Below are 19,711 nucleotides of genomic sequence, written 5' to 3'. Positions count from 1 at the left end.
CCTCCTGACCTGCCGTTGGGGTGGAAGCATTTCCGGTCCCTTGACATCCGCCCTCGAGCCTCTCTAAGCACCGCTTTCCCTTACCACCTCCTCTTCCTCCCACTTTAACTTCTCAGCCTCCCCGCCAAGGTAAGGGGGGTCGCTGCTGCTAGGACACAGGTCAAGGGGTCCCCAGGGGCTTGCACGTGTCAGGGTCCCAGTCTCTGGGAGAACTGGCTGGGCCGCACCCCACTGGGGCGAGGCTGGGGCTCCGTTGGCCCTGCCCATCTTGCCTGGGACAAACTGCCTCCAGAGCCTAGCCAGGTTGCTAGGGGCAGCTGCAGGTGCTGTGGTCTCCCCACTCACAGAGAGCCCTGCCAGCCGGCTGGTCCAGCATGCTGGGCAGCTGGCCTGAGTACCTTACCGGAGGCTCCTGGGAGGCCTTCCTCCCTTGTCCACCCCTCCCCTGGGTACAGGGAGGCCACTGCCAGGGGGCACCATTGGCTTCTGATGGGGATGTGAAGCTTCATTCCTGGCCCTGCCCCCTAGGACAAACCCTGACCTGCCCAGGTCCCCAGCCTCAGCTGCTCAGGCTTAGGAAGTAAGCAGTCCACGTTAGCTGAGGGGTGACGTATGTTGTGTCCCCAAATCACTCACAGACCCTTGCAGACTAGGCAGCCCTCTGTGCGTCTCCTCTGTCCCCTGCACGCTGCCACCCATTCCCACTAGCCCCAGGCCTTTTCCTGGGTGACCCTGGGTCCTGTTCAAGTTCCAAAGCCCGGGGCAAAGGGGGCCCTCCAAGTCCAGTTCCTACCCTCACTGTGAATCGGAGATGGCTGAGGCTGGACCCAGGTGCTGCTTCCTGGGTACCAATGCCACTGCCCAGCAGGACACGCGGTGGGCCCCCAGTGGGCAACCCCCAGGAGACTAGCTGATCTCCCTCCCCCGCTGGACCAAGACCTCCACTGCCCGGATCCCTGCTCAGACAGTCCCACTCCCTGCCCCCGTGTGACCTCTGGTGCTGAAGTGTCCCGCGTGGTGGCACCATGGCTCCTCACGGGGCATCAACGTCAGCATTCCCCAAGGGTCTCCTTAGTGAGGGAGAGGGAGTGGGGCCTGGCCTCAGTGTCTCAGCTCCCCTTTTTAATCAAACCTCCATCCCTACTACAAGGGGGAGCCCCCTTTCACATGTCTGTATGCAGGGGCGGCAGGCGGGTGATCAGACCAGCCCAGGGCACTGCTGCGCGGCGCGCCCCTCACTTCCTGAAGCAGCTCACCCTGGCAACCCAGGGCCCCTGAAATTCAAGGGCAGTGGGGGCGGGGAGCAGTCTGGAGAGCAAAGGGTGCCGCCGGCCCCTCCGGGTCCAGCCCCGTCCCAGCAAGAAAGTCTGCTACTTCACCCCAAGACGGGGCCTCTGACCATCCACCTGCAAACATTTATTGAGCGCAACAGAACAATGCTGGCCCTGGCCCCTGCCAGAGGGTGGAGCTCAGAAGACCAGCTATTTCGGCAGTTCCCTCACCCGCCCCCCAAGTTCTCAAACCCAGCCGGGGGCGGGGTCTAGGGGTGGGTCCTCAGAGTGAGTCTTCCCTGGAGTCCAGCTGCCCCTGAGCCTCGGTCCCCATCCCCTGGCGAAGGCGGCATCCCTGTCCTCCCCGCGCCAGCCTCCTAGGCTGAAGTGGAGGGACAGCAGGCAGAAGGCGAAGATCCAGAAGACTTCCCAGCACCTTTGGGACCTGGGGGTTAAAAGCGGAGGGGGAGGGGGAGAAACAGTCAAGGGCGGCGACGATTCAGTCCTCCCGAGGTCCGGCTACCGGCTGCGGGGCTCCGGCGCCACCTAGGGGCTGCTTCCGAGATAGCAACCCCGTGACATTACTGGACCAGGGCGGCCCCGGGGCCCCAGAGCCCGACACAAAGCTGGGGAATCCCAACTCCGGTGATCGTGCTGCCCCCTCGTGGCCGCCAGGCTCCGAGGAACTTCGGACGATCTTTCGGACAGTGTGGTGGCCAGGAATCACCTCCACACCCAGGGGCGGGGAGAAAAAAGGAAGCGACCAGCCGGGCGCGGTGGCACACGCGGGTTATCCCAGCGCCTGGGGAGGCTGAGGCAGGAGGATCGCGAGTTCAAAGCCAGCCTCCTTAATTTAGCTAGGCTCTGAGCAACTCATGTTGACCCTGTCTCTAAATAAAATATTAAAAAGGGCTGGAGATGTGGCTCAGTGGTTAAGAGTCCCTGGGTTCAATCCTTGCTTTAAAAAAACAAAACAACAACAAAAAAAATTCCCAGGGCATAGGATCCTCTTTCAGCCCCTGCAGAGCTGGAGGGAGGAGAAGGGTCATCCTGTACCCAAAGCGCCTCGCACCTGCCCTTGGATGCAGGCTGGGGGATTCCTCTCTTAAAGCCCCACAGGAACTCAGGAACCGAGACATTCTGCATCTCTAATGATACCCGCGGTCAGCCTGCACTATTCAAAGCCTTGGTCTGGGGAGCTGGTTAGAAATGCAGGTGTTTGGGCTCCACCCAGACCAAGGGATGGGGGTCTGCAATTGATGAACCAGACGGGTGACCCCACACCCCATGTGGTAAGCTTCAGCCCCAGGAGCCGCCCTCTGCAGCTGAGCTGCCCACTGCAAATCCAAAGCACAGTCCAGGCTGCTGCTCCCAGCACCCGCCCTCCCTCAGCGCGCTGGAAAGCCCTGGCAGTGGTCTAAACACTGACGCTCAGACCTGTCCTCCGCCTTCTGTGGCTCCCTGCCGCCCAGGTCCACACTTGACTCCCAAACGCCTCTGGGCCCCTCCGCACCCTCGGCCACCTCTCCACCAACGCAGGCACACTGAACTTCACTAAATCCTGGTCTAGCCCTGGACTTCCTACAGACTGACGCAGCTTCCTGGAAGCCACTGTCTCCAGGAAGCCTTCCTGGACCCCTGCACGGAGTCACACATTTCCTGTAGAGCCTCACTCAGAGTTCTGTGTTTTAACCGTCACCTACCATCCACCTTATTCACCGCTGGCCCAACCCAGCACCCAGTCAGAACCGGCCAGCAAACCATTTGGTCGATCGAGGGAGTTCTTCTAAACCCACTAATGCCACCAAGTGCTGCACCTGCTGGCAGATACCACCGCTGCGCCTCACAACCTCCCTGCCAGGCCACCCCACGCCTGGGAAAGTATGTTATCATCCCAGTGGGCCCAGAGAGGGGAGTGACTTGGCCACAGTCACACAGCTCCAACTTTCCACACTGGCAGCACTTCTAGAACACTGTTCTCAGCTCCGCGTGTTAACCCCCACCCCAATGGCCATGGGTACTGGGACTGATTGCCCCGCTGGGATGGGTCCCTCCACATCGTCCCCCAACCACCTGCTGCCGCAGCCGCCGCTCCTCCTCCTCCTCCTCCTCTGCGGTGGCCACCATCCTGTGTCCTCGCCTTGTCAGGCCGGGCCAGCCTCTTGCCAGCTGAGTTTCGGGTGGTGTAACTGTAGACCGAGGTGTAGCCCTGGCCGGTGAGTGGACAGAAGCGGCGGGTGTGGGCGCGCTCCCGTGTGGCACCGCACTGGGGACACACGTAGTCTCGCAGTATGGGACACAGCACCCTGCCCGCCTCGTCCTTCAGCACGTGAGACTGGTAGATGGCCCGGGACTCGCCGTTGTGTTTGCAGAAAGAGCACAGGCGTTCAGGAGCTGATGACGATTCTGGACTGGGTTTCTGGCCCTCCGGTCCTGGTGTTGGCTCTGGCTGGGGGTCCAGCCTGGCCTCGGGCTCCTCTTCCCCACGCAGAGCCCCGACCAGTTGTGCCAAACCCAGGTAATCCGTCCACAGGTCGAAGGTCCCCATAGCTGGGCGACTTGCACCAGGGAGAGAAGGCCTGTTTGGCCCTACGCTCTGCAGCCCCTTCCTCTGCTCTCTGGAGCCTGGGAGTGAGAGCTGAGTTCTCTCCTTTTACCTCTGGGGGGTGTGAAGGGGGAGGAGCAGGTTGTGGGAGGTTCTGTGTGTTCACAGGGTGTTACTGCCACCCCCTTAATGTACCTGCCAAGGGGATACATGTTGTCTGTGTGGGCTGGGGGCAAGTGGACACAGGCTGCAGGGGGCATCTGAGGATCCTAGGGCACCCGGGGGCTGGCCCTCCTGCCCTGTGGGGTGGTGAAGGTGGGCCGGCAGCTGAGAACCCTGTCCTGAAGACAGGCGCCTACACAACCAGTAACTTAGTAATTTCTTTGTTTCTTCCCCTGGACTGCGAGGTCAGGTGCCCGGCTCCTGAGGGTGTGGCTATTGCCGCTGACCCCCAAGCTCTGCCCTCCCTCCTGGCTTTTCACACCCATTGTGTCTGTGGAACCCCTGGCTCCACTTTTGCCCAGAGGGGGTATTCAGGACAGGCCCCTCCAGACATGGGGCCTGCTGAGCTAATTCGGGGACCCCAGCACTTGCCTGCTTCAGACCCCCACCCCTGCAAGGAGAGGTCGCGGGCAGACTCCCCGGAGCCAGGACGGCGTGGGTCTGAGGATGCAGGAGCCCAGGACTGGCCCTCAGCAGCCCTGCCTGGCCCTGGCCCTGCTGCCCCCGGGCCCAGGCTCCCAGGGTTTGTCCCCGAGTGAGTCTGGGTCCCTCAAGGTCAGACACCCAGTCCTCCTCCCTCAGGGGCTGGGGTCAGGGCATCGGCGGGCTGAGGCTTTGGGAGGGCAGCGGGTGGGCCTGTGCCCCTTGGGCTGTGTGTGGCCCAGCCACAGTGACATTCATCCCCCGGTGGGTCTGGCCTCCATCCTCACAACCCACCGACAACAATGAATGTTGATTGTGACCTTCGCTCTGGCCTAGGTCTGTGCCCTCGGACCGGATGGGGGTCTCGACAGGAGGACGCAGTTCCAGGCCTCGGGGTCCACTCAACGGTCGATGGTTTGCCTGAGCTGCCCAAACTCACCGACAGGTTGAATGTTCCCCCAAACCCTTGGCGGATTCTCGGGGACCTGGAGTGGGGCAGGGTGATGGGGGACAGGGTAGGAAGCAGGGGTCCCCTTCACTCAGCAGTTATTAGGTGCCAACTGTCTACTGCCAACTGTCTACTCCCACATCTGGGAAAACGGGGACAAATTTCAATGAGGACAAATTTCAATGACAGTAAATGTGTGAGTGGCCTCTGGCCGGCAGATGCAGCAGACCTAGACCACAGGGCACCACAGAACTAAGAGGGTGTAGGTTCCGGGGCCGGGGAGTCTCACAGCTGGGCTGTTCTGGCCCCTGGGGACTTAGATGCAAAGGAGAGATAAACAAGTCATTTTAATACAATGTAATGCCCTGGGGGACTCGGCCATGTGCAATGGAGAAAAACAACTTTTTAATACAATGTAGTGCCCTTTATAAATCCCCACCACCTACCCTCCACCTGCCTCAGGGAGGGGATGCCAGTGGAGTCCCACAGGACAAGGCAGAGGCTGGAGGACCAGAGAGGGCACCTGCCAGCTCCACCTGCAAAGCCTCAGGGCGTGGGAAACCAGATCCTTCTGGAATCAGGGTCCAAGTTCAAGCCTGAGGGGCGCTCCCCCCACCTGCTGTCTTCACGACCACTGCAGGCCCCTCCCTGCTTCCTCGCATCACAGGACTCCGATCCCTCTCCCCAGGCGCCTCTGAGAGTTCAGCGTTCACCTTGCCTCCGGTGTCCCCAAGCCCAGGCCTGGACCTGCAGCTACTGGCCAGTGCAGCAGGGAGCAGGGAAAGGGCGGCTGCCCACCTCACTCCACCGCCATCTTTCTTGGGACCCCTGCAGACAGCCTGAAGAGCATTCAAATTTCCTAGTCCCTGCTATTTTACTGAGGGCAATAGAGTTCCAAAGGATCTTTCTGGAGTCATCCCAAAGCAGATTAGGAGCCCCAAGCGTGCTGAGTTGGGGTGAACCTCACAAAGAACCTTGGGGCAGAGACAGAACCAGCCCTGCCCTGCCTCCCCAGGCTCAGCTGAGAACCCCACGCAGGACCCGACTCCCAAGACCCCTCAGGACCCCTCTAAACCCACCCAGTCTGCCTGCGCTGTGGCGCACGCCTCTAATCCCAGCGACTAGGGAGGCTGAAGCAGGAGGATCTAAAGTTCAAAGCCAGCCTCAGCAATTTAGGGAGGCCCTAAGCAACTTGGTGAGATCCTGCCTCTAAATAAAAAATTAAAAGGGCTGGGGATGTGGCCCAGTGGTCAAGTGCCCCAGGGTTCAATCTCCTGCACAAAATAGAAAAAAAGGAAGCCCACCCACTCATTCCCCTGAGGACTCCCGCTAAAGTCCGTCGTGTAGACTCCCTGGAGCCCCGACTCAACGCCCACAAAGCCCCCGGCGGCCGCCTAGTCCAGATCCCCTCCGGCCCGCCCCCGGGGTCCGCCCCGTCTGGCACCTTAGTGCCACTCCGGGAACTCCCAAGGCCACCGAGTTCCGCCTCCTTAGAGCCCTCCTCTGAAGCCCGCTTTCCTAAACCGCCGCGGACTACGTCCCTAGGAGTCCCCAAAGCTACTCCCAGGGAGCCCAGTCCCCTCTGAGGTCAGCCCGCACCGGGGTGCTCCCAAACAGGCCTACCTAGGACCCCCTTGGGGTCGGTCCCACAAGACTCGCCCTCGTAAAGCACCCGCACTTGGCGCCCCCGCCCCGCCCGGCCCGACGCGGGCCGCCTCGGTCCCACCCGCGTCGCCCCGCAGGCCCCCATGGCGGCGGGGGCGGGGGCGGGGGCGGGGGCGGGGGCTGGGCGGGCGAGCGGCGCCCCGCGGAGGGGCCGCCCGTCTCCCCGAGGATGGCGGATCCGAGAATGCCTAGACCCACAGGAGGGTGAGTTGGAGAACAGGGTTACGATGACGAGGACCTTAGGACACCCACTTTGTCCCCTGGGGTAGGTGAGGCCGAGGGTGCAGCACAACGCTAGGGGTCCCTCGGAGCTGCTGCTTGACCTTGAGCTGAAAGGGGAGGGGCCATCAGTCCAGAGAGGTACTTGGTCACACGGTGGGGTGGCTCTTGTAGACACTTTTGCCTTCTTTGCGATCTCACTGCCTCCTTAGAAGGCTTTGACCTTGGCCTACCCCGTGGGGAGGTCCCCGCCAAGGGTCCCTTCAAGCCAGGGGAGGGACGTCAGGGGCCTCTGGCGCAGGCAGTCGGGAAGGCGGGGGGCGGGGCCTGGAGCCGGGGAGGCGGGGAGGAGGGGCGACCCGGCTGACTGTCTCTTTGTCTGCCTAAGGTTGGCGCAGGCTTCCCGCTCTCCTTGTCTGCCTGGGTCGCCTGTCTCTTTGTCAGCCGGGTCGCCTGTCTGGGTCTGACTACACTCCTCCAGGGCCTGTGTGTGTCTGGGTCTCCTGCCCTGCCTGTTCGCCTCTCAAGGAAGTCTGGGTCAGCCTGTTACTGCTGGCCCTTTAGGCCCCTCTCCCGTCCCCCCTGTACCAGGTGACTGGCTGCCGCAGGCTCCACATCTGGTGCGGAGCTGCCCTAGGCTGTGGGCAGCCTTCCCCTTGCCTGGAGCTCAGTGCCCTGACCTGGGGCTCTCTGGCTGGGGCCCGCTTCTCCTCCCACGTGTTCCGAGGCTGCAGGGCAGTCCCTGGTCTGACTTTGAAGTCCCTCAGGATGGGAGGTGGGAAGCAGGCCTGTGTGGGCAGGGGGCTGGGAGTGGGTGTGCTGCCCTCCAGAAGCCAGGCTGACCCTGGGCCCTGCCCCCATCCCCACTCCAGGACGGCAGGACAGCTGGGGCAGGTCTCGGGGTCAGGGTCGGAGGTGAGCTGCCCGGGCACAGCCAGATGGGCAAGCCACGGATGGAGGCAGCTCTGCCATCGAGTGACAGAATGAGGAGGGGTTGGAGGTCAGCGCTTTGGCACTCCCAGGGGTGTCTGGTGCCCTGTGTGTGTGTGTGTGTGTGTGTGTGTATGTGTGCACTCCTGTGTGTGTCCCAGCGTGTCTGTGACACGCTGTGTATATGTGCGGCAGTGAGGGGCCAGAGCGGAGGAGTGGTCAGCATTCAGAAGACAAAGAGCCCATTATAGTGAATTCAGCAAGGGCCAGAGCCCCGTGGGGCCTCCCTGAGGTCACCTCGCGGCCCGTGGGGCTCCTCATTTCAGTGACACCTGCGTGGCCTCTCGGATTCCCTCCAAGTCCTCCCATGCTGTCTCCTGGGCTTCCTTTCCAGCTGCTTGGGTCTTTCAGGTCAGGGTCTTCAGACAAGGGGCTCATCTGTTCTCCAGGCCTATGGGCGGCAGGTGGGTGGGGAGCTGGAACCTTCTTCCCAGGCCTGCTGGGTTTGAGGCCAAGGCTGGAGGAGGAGAGAAGGATCCCACTCCTCGCCAGTTGGGGTTACGGAGGAGCTGGGTTAATGAGAGGTTCGCACGCTTTGGTTGGTGGCGCTGCGTCCGCTGGGTCTGGGCCAGCGTGGGCTCTGTCTGCAAGGAGAGGGGCAGCATGTGTCTGTGCACCTGTTAGCGGGGCTCCGGTCTGAGCTAGGCTTTGGGCTATTTTGGGGGTTCCATGGGTGTCTGTAAGTCCAGGTGGGTGTGGACTGGTGGGTGGCTGTCTCTCTGCCAGTTGTGTGTGTATGTGTACATCACTACTCCTGTGGGCTTGTGTTTGTGTGTGTATGTCAGTGTTACTGTGGGTGTGTGGCAGGCTAATTGTGTGTAATCACAGGTGGATGTGTGAGCCAGTATATGTGGGTGTGTAGCGTCTGTCAGTGTCACTGTAGCCTACGTGTCAGGTGATGATGGCATCCCCCCGACCCTACACCCCCTCCAATGTCATCTCTGGGAGGCAGGGATTTTGTTCTCATTCACCCCTGTATCCCTGTTTAAAACTGCCTGGCACCTAGTAGATGCTCAATAAACAAGTACTGAGTTTGTAGACATCTAGGATTTCTGCATATTTGTGTTTCCCTGTGGGTCTGCATGTGCCAGTGTGCCTGTATTACTGACTGTGCGTAGGTGCCAGTATTACTGTAGGTGCAAGCACGTAATCAAGTGTTAGGGTAGGTGACTATAGGTGTAGGTACCGTGGGGCATTTGTATCTCTGTGGGTGACATCATTGTGGGTATCTAGGAGGGTCAGTTTTACTATAGACAGCTGTGTGTCAGTGTGTGCTCTGTGTTCTTGGGGCCTTTGTGCGTGTGTTGAGATTCCTGTGACCTACTGGCAGATGTCACTGCGGGCCTCGTTTGGTGTGAGGGAGTAGATGTGTCCCTGTGCATCACGTCTGTGGACATGTCCAAGTTGGTGATGGTGTCCGAGTACCACTGTTGGAGCCTTTATGGGTCAGTGGTTGTCACCCTTACTCTGGGCGACAGTGTGGGTGACCATGTGACAGTGGGCAGCCACGTGTCTGTGTGCAGTGGAGAACCGTGTGTCAGGGTCGTGCGCAAGGCTGGGTCTGTCCACATGGCAGCAGCACCGCTGGCTGCGTTGTTAGCCGCTTTTCATTTTGCGGGGCCGGTGTAGGACCCAGGGCTCCGGTGTGCTACCGAGGCCCTGCCTCCGAGCTCCATCTCCAGCCCGAGGCCACATTTTTGGCGTGGCAGCATTTTCATGGACCTCAGCCTGTCCCAACCCTTGTTGTGCACACGTGGCAGCACTATTGTGGGTGACCGTGTGTGTACATGTGAGTGTCGTCAGCATTATTTGGGGTGGAAGGAGTACCAGTGGGCATGATGTATGTTTGGGTATAGCGCGTGGCTTTGGGGTCTTTACCTAGGGACTTAGGACTATCAAATTGTGGTTCTGCAAATATATCTGAGTATTGGGGGATGGGTGGGAAAGAAGATGGGGAACCGAAGCGTGGGGGGGGGGACTTAGCCCCTATCAGCCAATGAGGTGTCTTCTCCTTCCCCCACCCCCAGCATGCCCTCCAGGGTGAGGTTCCCGTGAAAAGCACCCTGTCGCTTTAAAAGGGCTCCCCAGCAGTGTGATTCGGGGTCATTTTTCCTTTTTAAGGCCAGTTTTGGAGGGCGGGTTCCTGCTAGCAAATCTTTGCCCCAGTAAATACCCTACGCCGCTGCCGTTAATGACAGGACGGCGGGCAGCGGGCAGAGGACGCCGGGGGTCTGGCAGGAGGTGCGGCTGCAGCTCTGGGCCGCGGCCGCCGCCAGGCCCGAGAGGGGCGCCGGCCGGGATGGGTCTCCGCAAGGCCAGCGCAGGCCCGAGCGCCCATGAACTTGGCCGCAGGAGCCTTCCCGACCGCGCGCCGGGCCGGAGCCTCTCCCAGCCCTGGGTTTCCCGGAGCTCCGCCCGCCCCGCGCCCCCAAGAACAAAGCTCGCCGCGCCCGGGCCGGGGCCTCCGCGGTCAGGGGTGGGGGGTCCGCGGCAGCGATGCCCCGTGACCCCATCACGCGTCCTCGCCCCAAGGGAGCACCTCAGCCCGCCTCTCCCCTGGCGGCCCGGCTCGGGGACTTGGCGGCTGTCCCTTTGGAGGGCCGGTCCCCCGGTGCCCCTTCTCGGCCCGCCGGGCTGCACAGATGCCGCCGGGGCCTCCCCGCCCCCTTCCCAGCCGCAGCAACAATGGAGGGCCGGGCCGCAGAGGCCGGGGCGCCCGCCCGGGCCGCCAGCAGGTGCGCGAGGGGCTGTCGCCGCGCCCCGCCCCGCCGCGCCCCCTCCCCGCGGGCGGCCCCCGCCCGCCCGTGTCCCCGGCGCCCCCGGCCCGCCCGGCGCCCGCGCTCACCTCTCTGGGCAGCCGCCGCATTTCCCCCTCTTCTTTCCAAAACCCGCCCGGAAAAAGCCCCCCGAGCCGAGGCGCCTGCACGGGAAATTGCATTTCGGCGGCTCCGGGGCCGGGCGGGGGCTCCCCAGGCCGCGGGCGGGGGAGGGGGCGCGGGGCTCGGCGCCGGCTCGAACCCGCGACCGCCGCCGCCCGCCCGCCTGTCTGTCTCCGTGACGTGCCCGCGCTCCCCGCCGCCGCCACCCCCTCCCTCCTCCCCGCGCCGCGCCGGGCGGTGGGTCCAGCCGCGGCCGTGCGCGCCCCGAGGCCTCCAGCCCGGAGCACCCGGACGCACGCGGGGATGCCAAAGCAGCGCCAGGACGCAACTCCTGGGGCCCGCGCAGGGGACACGGGGGCGCAGGCGGGCACCCGCAGGGACCCAGACGCACGCAGACCTCAAAGGCGCAGGGGGAGCACACGCGCACAAAGGCACGCGGGCCACAGACACAAGGGTGTGCAGGGGCTTCAAGGCACAGACACCCATGGAGGGCGGTGGCAGGACACGCAGAGACCCTGGGGTACAGGCCGCACACGGAGGGACTCTCGGAAGCATCAGACACACACCAGATACACAGACACCACTTTCGGGGACAGGAGACATGTTTTTAGAACCGAATATGCAGAGGATGAGCCCAGGGGTACACGCGGCTTCAGACACCGCAGACACACAGGGTATACACAGAAGTCCCGGCCCCCAACCAGGTCACAGCCTTGGGAAGATCTTGACACACAAAATACTCCAACTCGGATGTTCGCAAAAAAACACAACCCAAGGTACCCTGGTTTGGGTTCACAGACACAAAGTTCACAGCCACACAAATACACACACAGCCACTCACAGTCAAACAGGCCACAGGCAGAAGCACAATGGAAGTCATAGAACCTGCACCCACAAGATGTCCTGGCAGATCCCCCGTGCCACAGGGGTCCACGTGGACAGACGAAATTCAGGGCACAGGGAACATGTGTACCTGGGACTGGCAGGCATAGGCCGGCGCCCAAGCTGCGTCCAGGCGGTGGATAGACCTGCCGTGCACAGGATGGGGCTCCTAGGATCTCCCAGGGCTGTCTTTGGATACTCCTGCATCTGCAAACTGACACACACATAGCCACCTGACACGTGCTAAGGCCCTTTCCAGTTACTGCACACAGCCCCCCCGCACACACACTGGCCTCTGCCAACAGCTGTGGTTGGGGGAAGGAGGCCACACCAGCTTCCTCGTGGGTCCAGACCCTGTGGGGCCATGGCCTGCTACCTAGCCTTCCCCTTCCTTCCCCCGAGTCCCCTCATCCCAGCCCTACCTCAGTTTCTCCTTGACAGGAGCCCACTGACACTTCCATTTAGAAAGCCAAGCCCTGGCTGGCGCTGGGGGTGGATGTCCCCAGAAATGGGCGCGGTCTGGCTCTGCTCTGTACCTGACTTCCTGGGATGGGGAGGCTGGCGGAAGGAAGCAAAGAACAGAAGCTTCCTCTCCATTCTCTATCTGGGTAGGGGGCTGTCCAACTTTATTCCGGACTCTCCTTCCCAGTCCTGGGAAGACACCACCTCCGACTTTTCCCAATAAGCCAGTGATGGGAATACTGTCCTTCTTAGAGACAGGCCACTGAGGCCCAGAGAAGGGCAGCCCCTGGCCCAAGGGAGCCCAGCCTGTAAGCCCCAGAGCTGCGGTTCTGCAGGCCTTTCTCCACCTCCTCTTCAGGGGTGGCCGGCCCTCCTGCCTGCGAATTTCCCGTGGCCGCCAGCAGGGGGCAGCAGACTCCGGAGCCCTGTGTGCTGTGCGGCCAGACTGGACCTCAGCTCTCCCCCAGCAGCTGAGGACTCTGCCTGGACCTCCCCAGGCTGGAACCTCCACTGCCAAAATGCAGAGGCTCCGGAAGGAAGGAGCACTTCTGAAATAAAGCCCCATAGAACGGACGTCCCCAGAAATGTCTCCCTGCTGTCCCTGCTGCAGTGAGTTGCTGGCCAGGGCTGCAGCCTTTGCATTCCTGGACCAGGTCAGATCAGGAAAGAGGATTCCTGGATCCTGGCCCAGTGGCCTGTCGAGCCTCAGCTTCTCACCCCCTGAACTTTCTGAATATCCCGCAGCCCAGCACAGGCCTGGAGGGCCATGGGAAGCCCCCGTGCCCAAGATGCCTGGCTCCTCTGGGCGTGGGAACTGCCCTCCCCCACCGCCCTGTGCCTGGGGCCTCTGCCAGTGCTGACTCATAGGGGGAGCCCAGGGCTGTGACTCACAAGCACCTCTCCCTGAGAGATTTCCTGCCCCGTGCCACCTCCTGCCCCCTCGGGGGTCTCCTTGGGGACCTAGATGTGGGCCTGGTGGGTGTGTGAACGAGGCACCCTTCCTCAGCGCCGTCCACCCAAAGACCCAGCGCCAGAGTCCCCAAGGCTGCAATGACCGGATACGGGGTGCGTTGGGAGTCTTGGGTCTGGCCCTGTGTGCCCAGACGTGTGTGTCTTGCACACTTAGGAATCAGCCAAGAGGAAGCTTCGAGGAGGTGAAGTCAGGCTGTGGGAGCGCCTTCCTCCACACCCCACTGGATCCGGGTGAGGACACTCTAGGGCCAGAACGAGGCCCGGCTTGGAGCTCCTTCCTTAACCACGGTCCAGCTGCTTCTGCCTTCTTCCTGCCTCCAGGACCAGCAGCTCTGTCCCTCCAGCTTCAGGCCAGAACTTTCACTCCCAGATGCAATCCATTGACAAGTCCGCTTCCCGTCCCTTCTAAATGCATCTAGAATCCTGCCCCCTCCAGGGGCCCCATCTGGTCCAGGCCCCAGCATCTCTTCCCTGGACAAGTCCAGCCTTGACCTACCTCTTCTCACCCCCAGCAGTCTATCCCTCGCTGCCACCAGAGGGAACCTGTGGACGTCCCAGTGAGGTCCCATCCCGCCTCTGGTTGGAGCCGTCCGTGGCTCCCACCTTGCTCAGAGCAAAAGCCAGAGTCCTCCCCAGGGTGACAAGGCCCTGCAGTGTCTGCCCTGTCCACTCCTGGCCCTCGTGTCTTCCATTCCCCTCTTCCCTCCCTGTCTCCTCGTGCTAGCCTCAAATCCACCAGGCAGGCCAGCCTCAGGATCTTTGCATGGGCTGTTCCCGCCACTCCGTCTTCACTTCCTCCAAGTCTCCACTGCAAGATCACCTTCTCAGTGACAGCGTCCCTGACTTGCCTCTTTCAAATCGCTCCTCCTTGCTCTGTCCTGCTGTCTCCTCCCCATAACCCTGTCACCTCTCAACGCACTGTTTCACTGCCGGTCTTGTTTCTTGTCTGTCTCCGGTACTCACATGTCCGCTCTTCCAGGGCAGGAATAGGTGCCTAAAGCAGGACCTTGGGGGTATCTGTTGAATCCATGTGTTGATAATCGCCACATTCCCAGCATGTCAAGGAGCAAAACAGACACAAGACCTGCCTGCCACATAGCCAGAACATTCCCCTGTAGAGTTTCCAGGGCTGGGAAGAAGCACACAGCCCAAGAGGAAAGACAGGAGGGCCGGCCGTGGCGGCGTGGGTCGGAGCGGGAGGCCGAGACCGGAGGAGCTTGCCCGGGAGTCCTAGGAGACCCAGTCTCTGCAAGCAAGCGAGCGAACAGCCAAAGGCGCAGGGCTGGGCCTGGAGAGAGGGGGTCCCGCCAAGGCAACCTTCTGGAACCTAGAGGTCTTGAAAAATCCCAGCAGTGTGACCGCTCCTGACTCCAGGCATCGCAGAGTCGTGGGAAGGTTCTAGGCACGTGCACCAGGGGACACCTGCAGCAGGAAGGATGAGTGGAGGCAGAGGGACCGCGGAGAGTCGAGCGTGCTGTCCAGGTGAGAGGACGTTGGCCTGGAGCCGGGGCCTGGGGACAGGCGGGAGTGGACAGCTCCAGGAGGCAGAGCTGACTCGTCCGTCTGAGAGGTGGACTGGACAGGAGGGAGGAAGCCAGGAGGAAGGTTGGGGCCCTGGCACACAGAACCACCCGTGGGACACCTTGGAGATGTCCCAGGAGGGAGTCACCAGCTCCCAAGGACCAAAGCCAGGCCCGGGAGGAAGTGCCTCGCAAACAGGACTGAGAAGAAGAGGAGTCGAGGAATGTTGTGTTCCTGGGCCAAGGAGGAAGTGCACAAAGGTGACCGCTGTTGCAGGACAGTGACATCCGAATAGGTGACTGGACTCAGCAGCTGGTGTCGGTGGTGTGATCATGAAGCCACCTGAGGAGTAGGAGGGAAGCTGCAAACACAGCGCCGGGAGCCACGGAGCCCCGAGTAGATGGAGCCGGGGGGCCCGGCCAGCGAGCCTCGCCCAGCCCTTTCTGTGTTGTTTTTGAGACAGGGTCTCATTTAGTTGCCAAGGCTGACCTCGAACTTCCGATCCACCTGCCTCAGCCTCCCATGTTGCTAAAACGACAGGTGTGTGCTATAGTGTTCACTTAATTCACAGAATTTTTAGCAGACACATAAAAAAAAAAAAAAAAAAAGGAGCAAGTAAACATTTTTAAGAAAATTTTTTTTGGTACCAGGGATTGAACCCCGTGGTGCTTAACCACTGAGCCACATCCCCAGCCCTATTTTCTATTTTGTTTAGAGACAGGGTCTCACTGAGTTGCTTAGGGCCTCCCTAAGTTGTGAGGCTGGCCTTGAACTTGCCCTCCTCCTGCCTCAGCCTCCCAAGCTACTGAGATTACAGGCATGCACCATTGCACTCAGCTGAAAATCTTAGTAATTTAATTGATTTAGCCCGATATATCCAAAACAGCATGGTTTCGACGTGTAATCAAGATAAAAATTATTAATGGGGTATTTCACAGCCCGTTTTTTTTTTGGTGCTATCTTTGAAGTCAGGTGTGATTTTATACTCAGAACACATCTCAGCTTAGATTTGCTGTGTTCCGACTGCTCGGTCCCCACATGGGACCAGGGCAGCCTCACTGGAAAGCACGGATCTTCAACGTGATCACATCCTGTCCTTGCATGATGCACCCCTCTTCTTCCCAATCCCAGCCCTGCCCGGGACTGCCATTATTGAAAGTTTTGATATCTGGCTCGTTGTGGGGTTTTTTGTTTTGTTTTTTTGTACCAGGGGGCCACTTAATGACTGAGCCATAACCCCGGCCCTTTTTTTTATTATTTTATTTATTTATTTTTTATTTTGAGGCAAGAATCTCATGAAGTTGCTCAAGGCCTTGCTAAAGTTGCTGAGGCTGGCCTTGAACTTGTGATCCTCCTGCCTCAGCCTCCCAAGCTGCTGGCATGACAGGTGAACATCATCATTCCCGGCTCATGGTGAATTTATTGCATTCATTTCAGTTTTCAAAAATAATGCACTAAGACATTATTCCATCTTCTTCAGTACAGTACTCTGCACCTGAGCCCCAGTTGGCAACACCACCAAAGGTCCATCCGTGGAAGGCCTGATTGAAAGACCTGGCATGTCCTGTCTGGTGTTAGTCCACAGTTAAAGGACGGACGTTCCCATAGATGCTGCACCATGAATGAGCCTTGAAAAGGGAAAGAAGCCGGTCACAAGCCACGTCGGATGACACCATTTATACAGAGATGACTGCCCTGCGCTGAGAGAGAAATGGGGCGTGGCTGCTGAAAGGTGTGGGGAGATGTCACATTCTCAGATGGATCGTGGGCCAGGTGTGGTGCATGGCCCCTGTGATCCCAGCTACTTCAGAGCCCAGGAGTTGGACACCAACCTGGCAAGAAATCCCTGTCTCAAGAAATCAAAGAGGCCGGGCTCAATGGTGCAGCCTGTAATCCCAGGGGCTCGGGAGGCTGAGGCAGGAGGATCTCAGGTTCAAAGCCAGCCTCAGCAACAGGAGGCCCTAAGCAACTCAGTGAGACCCTGTCTCTAAATAAAACACAAAATAGGGCTGGGATGTGGCTCAGTGGTCGAGTGCCCCTGGGTTCAATCCCTGGTACCAAAAATAAAATTAATAGTGGTGCTGGCTGCTCAAAGCTATGGTTTTAAAATATTCAATTGTATTTAATAAATCAGTTGCAAGATATGGGGCTTGTATCTCAATAAACCTTTTATTTAAAAATACTCAATCCTGATTGCCCTTGTGGGTTCCTTGTTTCATTCTCTTTTGCGGCCCTGATAAATTTTGCAGCCTCCCCAGTCCTGGCACCGCTGTCCTTCCCACACCTGAGACGGGACTGTCCCAGGGTCGATGAGGAGGGGAGCCTGGGCAGGAGGGGTTGAGGAGTTCAGGAGATGCCCCAGCGCCCTCCTTTCCTGCGGGATGTCCCGGGCTTGAGAGAGGCCGCCTCTGCCGCGGCTCCTGCACCGCCGGATGCCGTGGGCCGCGCCCGCCCTTTCGGACACCCTGACTCAGTTTGCCCACCGTGTGCGTGGGCCCTGTGCGCGTGACCCTCCACTATCCCCCGAGTGACTCAGGCAGCCTGGAAGCCCCCTCCCTGGGGACGCCCGGCTGACCGTGGAGGGTGACTTTGCATAGACGTGGCGGAAACAAGCTGGCGCCTCCCAGGCCCAGGCCAGGCTCCTAGGGGCAGCCCAGCAGGCCTTGGTCCCACAGCCCACCCCAGAGAGGGCCTGGGGGCTGGGACTGGGGGTGGGGAGCTGTTCTCAAAGAGCCTTTGTGGGAGCGGCTGGGGGGGCTGCGGGGGGACCCCGCCCTGAGTGACTCACGCCTCATTGCTGGGCGGTGACTCACGCCCAGGCCCCCTCCCGCCCGCCCAGCAGCAGGTGCTGCCAGCTCCAGCTTGGGGATGGGACCTCAGCGTCCACTCTCATGCCACCCTACCCAGGGTGGTGACCCGCACCCACTTTCAGGGGTCCCACCGCACCCTGACCCTCTTGTCCCCTTCGGCGTGGACAGCAGAGAAAACCTCTTCCACTCCGCCCCTTCTTGGGGCGGCAGACGTGGTACTGCGACGTGACAGCCACTGGCACCCTCGATTCGTGAAATCCTCGAACCACCCGAGGCGCAGGGTGCTCTAAGTACGTCCCTCTGGCCGGTGGGGAATCAGGCGTGTGCGACTGGGGTACGCGCAGAGCGGAGATTCCGTGCGGCACTGGGGAATGCTCCCAGCCCCGTGTGTGCACCGCGTCCTGCGAAAATGCCCCCATTGTGCTGACGGGCAAACTGAGGCGCGAGCCGTGAGCCGCAGACCTAAGAGGCCACGCTGTGTTTCGAACCCAGAGCCCGGGCCTACTCCACCGCGTCCCCACCGGCCTCGGCTCCCACTCCGGGGCTGGGCGCCCCCGCCGCCGGGCCCCTCCTGCCGCCGCCGCCGCCGAGGCCGGCCGGGGCCGGGCCACCTGCCAGCCTGCCGGGCGCCGCGCCCGCCCGCATCACGCCGCGGTGAGTCACCGCGCGCGCCGGCCCCGCCCCCCGCGCCAACAAACAGCGCGTTGCCCGGCAACGGCCGCCGCCAGCCGGTGCGGACCGGGGTTCGAGCCTCCGGCCGGGGTGGGAGCTGCCAGGGGCTCCGGGGCCCGGAGGTCTTCCTCAGATGAGGGCTTCGGATCAGGCCTGAAGTCCGGTGGGCAAGGAGACGGGGCCGGGGAGACAGCTGTGGTCCCGCGGGGCGCGGCGCAGAGGTGGCTCTGCGGAGCTGGGTGCTGGTCGGGACCGCACCGGGTAGAGGTCGGAGGGTGGGAGAGGACTCGCCGTGTCTCGTAGAGGGATTTGGGAAGCCTGTCTGGGTGAAAATGCGGTCCAGAGGGTTGGGACGGGGGCTTTTGACATCTTATTATCCTACCCAACCCCTAAAAAAAAGGAACTAGCATTTAATGAGCACGTTCTGAGTTCCACGCTCTGTAGACGCACACGTGTGGTATCTAAGTGGTTAACTCATGGCCACCTTAGCGGTCCTAGCACACGCACCAGGCCTGGTCCCCGTGCCCGCACCGTGGAAAAGAGAAAAAGGAAAGCGCACCAGTTCACAGTTGGAAAAATAGTGTCACTGTCCCTTACCAGAGGACACTGAGCCCCAGGCAGGGTGATGTGGGCTCCTGACCCACTCTCAGCAGAGGGCATGTCACTCTTGGTGGCAGTCATAGCTGTGGGAGTTCTTCCAGGTATGGTTATGGGAGCCAAGTCCACATTGGAGCTTGGGTGGGATCTGCGAAGGGGCGTGTGTGGCGGGTGGGTGCTGGTGGGTTCCTTGGGACTCTGGACCCAGGCAGGTGAGGCTATGCCTTCCAGAGGCTGGGCCAGCCCCTTCCAGACGGCCGCCCTGTCTTAGGGCAGGGAGAGGGCGCCTGGGAACCAGCATCTGATCGCCTCACTCTGGGCTCCCCTGCACCTCATACCCACCTGGCCTCTGGAAGGGGAGCCACCTGAGAAGTCTCTGCCTTTTACCATTTGAGAAATACTCAGAGGCCGGGGCTGTAGCTCAGTGTAGACTGCTTGCTCAGCATGCCGGAGACCCTGGGTTCCATCCCCCCAACCCCTCCAAAATCAGTCAGCTGACCACAGCCAGGTCCACCCTGTAATCCCAGCGACTCAGGAGGCCGAGGCAGGAGGATTGCAAGTTTAAGATCAGCCTGGACAACTTGGCCAGACCCTGTCTCAAAGAAAAGCAGGGTGCTGGAGGACCTGGGGATGTAGCTTAGTGGTAAAGCACCCTGGGTTCAATCCCCAGTAGCAGGAGGAGGGGAAAAAGTTTATTCAAGTGATTGAATAAATACTCAGTCACTGAAATAGATGAGCGCAAATGATACAGGGTTCCTGAAGAATCTCAAGTCAGAAGTCACTTAAAAAAAATCCATTGATTCATTGTGTAAATGGAAATCAAACTGAACTGGTGTCCTGGTTTTTATCTGGTAACCCCACCTGGGGGAGCGACCCAGCATCCTGCGATGGGCAAGGCATGGCTGACTGGGCAAAGGCACTCTGAGGTGGGTATGCTCATCATTCCCATTGTACTGACAGGTAAAGTGGGGCCCGGGCAGGATTGCCTAAGTTGCCTACGTGGTTGGCAGGCGATCGACCCTGGTGGGAGCCCAGAGCCCATCAGCAACGGGAGCTGCGGCCCCTCTTCCACGGGGTGGGGCTGCGACACCGTGGTTGCCCCTGGGTCCAGGTGGCCCAGGTAAGCGCCTTCC

General features: G+C 60.8%; 1 protein-coding gene and 1 long non-coding RNA gene across 4 annotated transcripts; one reads left to right on the top strand and one right to left on the bottom strand.

Moving 5' to 3' along the window:
- Positions 1–1,427: 1,427 nt before the first annotated feature.
- On the bottom strand, positions 1,428–10,848 carry Nanos3 (nanos C2HC-type zinc finger 3). Of its 3 annotated transcripts, none has more exons than XR_007105693.1 (2): positions 10,629–10,848; positions 1,428–1,716 (listed from the first exon to the last, which is right to left on the bottom strand). XR_007105693.1 is itself a non-coding variant. In XM_047530701.1 (2 exons), exons 1-2 carry the CDS (start codon positions 3,817–3,819, stop codon positions 1,649–1,651), a joined length of 543 nt encoding a protein of 180 aa, XP_047386657.1. In that variant the 5' UTR covers positions 3,820–3,923; the 3' UTR covers positions 1,428–1,648. The 3 variants fall into 3 exon arrangements, 1 of the variants encoding a protein (XP_047386657.1); XM_047530701.1 differs by lacking the exon at positions 10,629–10,848 and adding an exon at positions 3,345–3,923; XR_007105694.1 differs by lacking the exon at positions 1,428–1,716 and adding an exon at positions 8,104–8,367.
- Positions 6,393–16,673, top strand: LOC124968376 (uncharacterized). The gene is made up of 3 exons (XR_007105695.1): positions 6,393–6,778; positions 13,133–15,039; positions 15,980–16,673. It is a non-coding gene; the product is annotated as an uncharacterized LOC124968376 (long non-coding RNA).
- The last annotated feature ends 3,038 nt before the right edge of the window (positions 16,674–19,711 follow it).

The sequence above is a fragment of the Sciurus carolinensis genome, chromosome 17, assembly GCF_902686445.1.
Source record: "Sciurus carolinensis chromosome 17, mSciCar1.2, whole genome shotgun sequence".
In the NCBI taxonomy this organism is placed as follows: domain Eukaryota; kingdom Metazoa; phylum Chordata; class Mammalia; order Rodentia; family Sciuridae; genus Sciurus; species Sciurus carolinensis.
The sequence above is the reverse complement of the archived record's forward strand: the minus strand, read 5'-3'. Positions and strand labels throughout refer to the sequence as shown.

Excerpts from the sequence above, each read along its gene's own strand:
- Nanos3 (XM_047530701.1), bottom strand. The coding sequence starts at position 3,819 with ATGGGGACCTTCGACCTGTGGACGGATTACCTGGGTTTGGCACAACTG. Across the intron at positions 1,717-3,344 it reads AGCGGCGGCTGCGGCAGCAG|GTCCCAAAGGTGCTGGGAAG; the intron begins GTGGTTGGGGGA and ends TTTAACCCCCAG.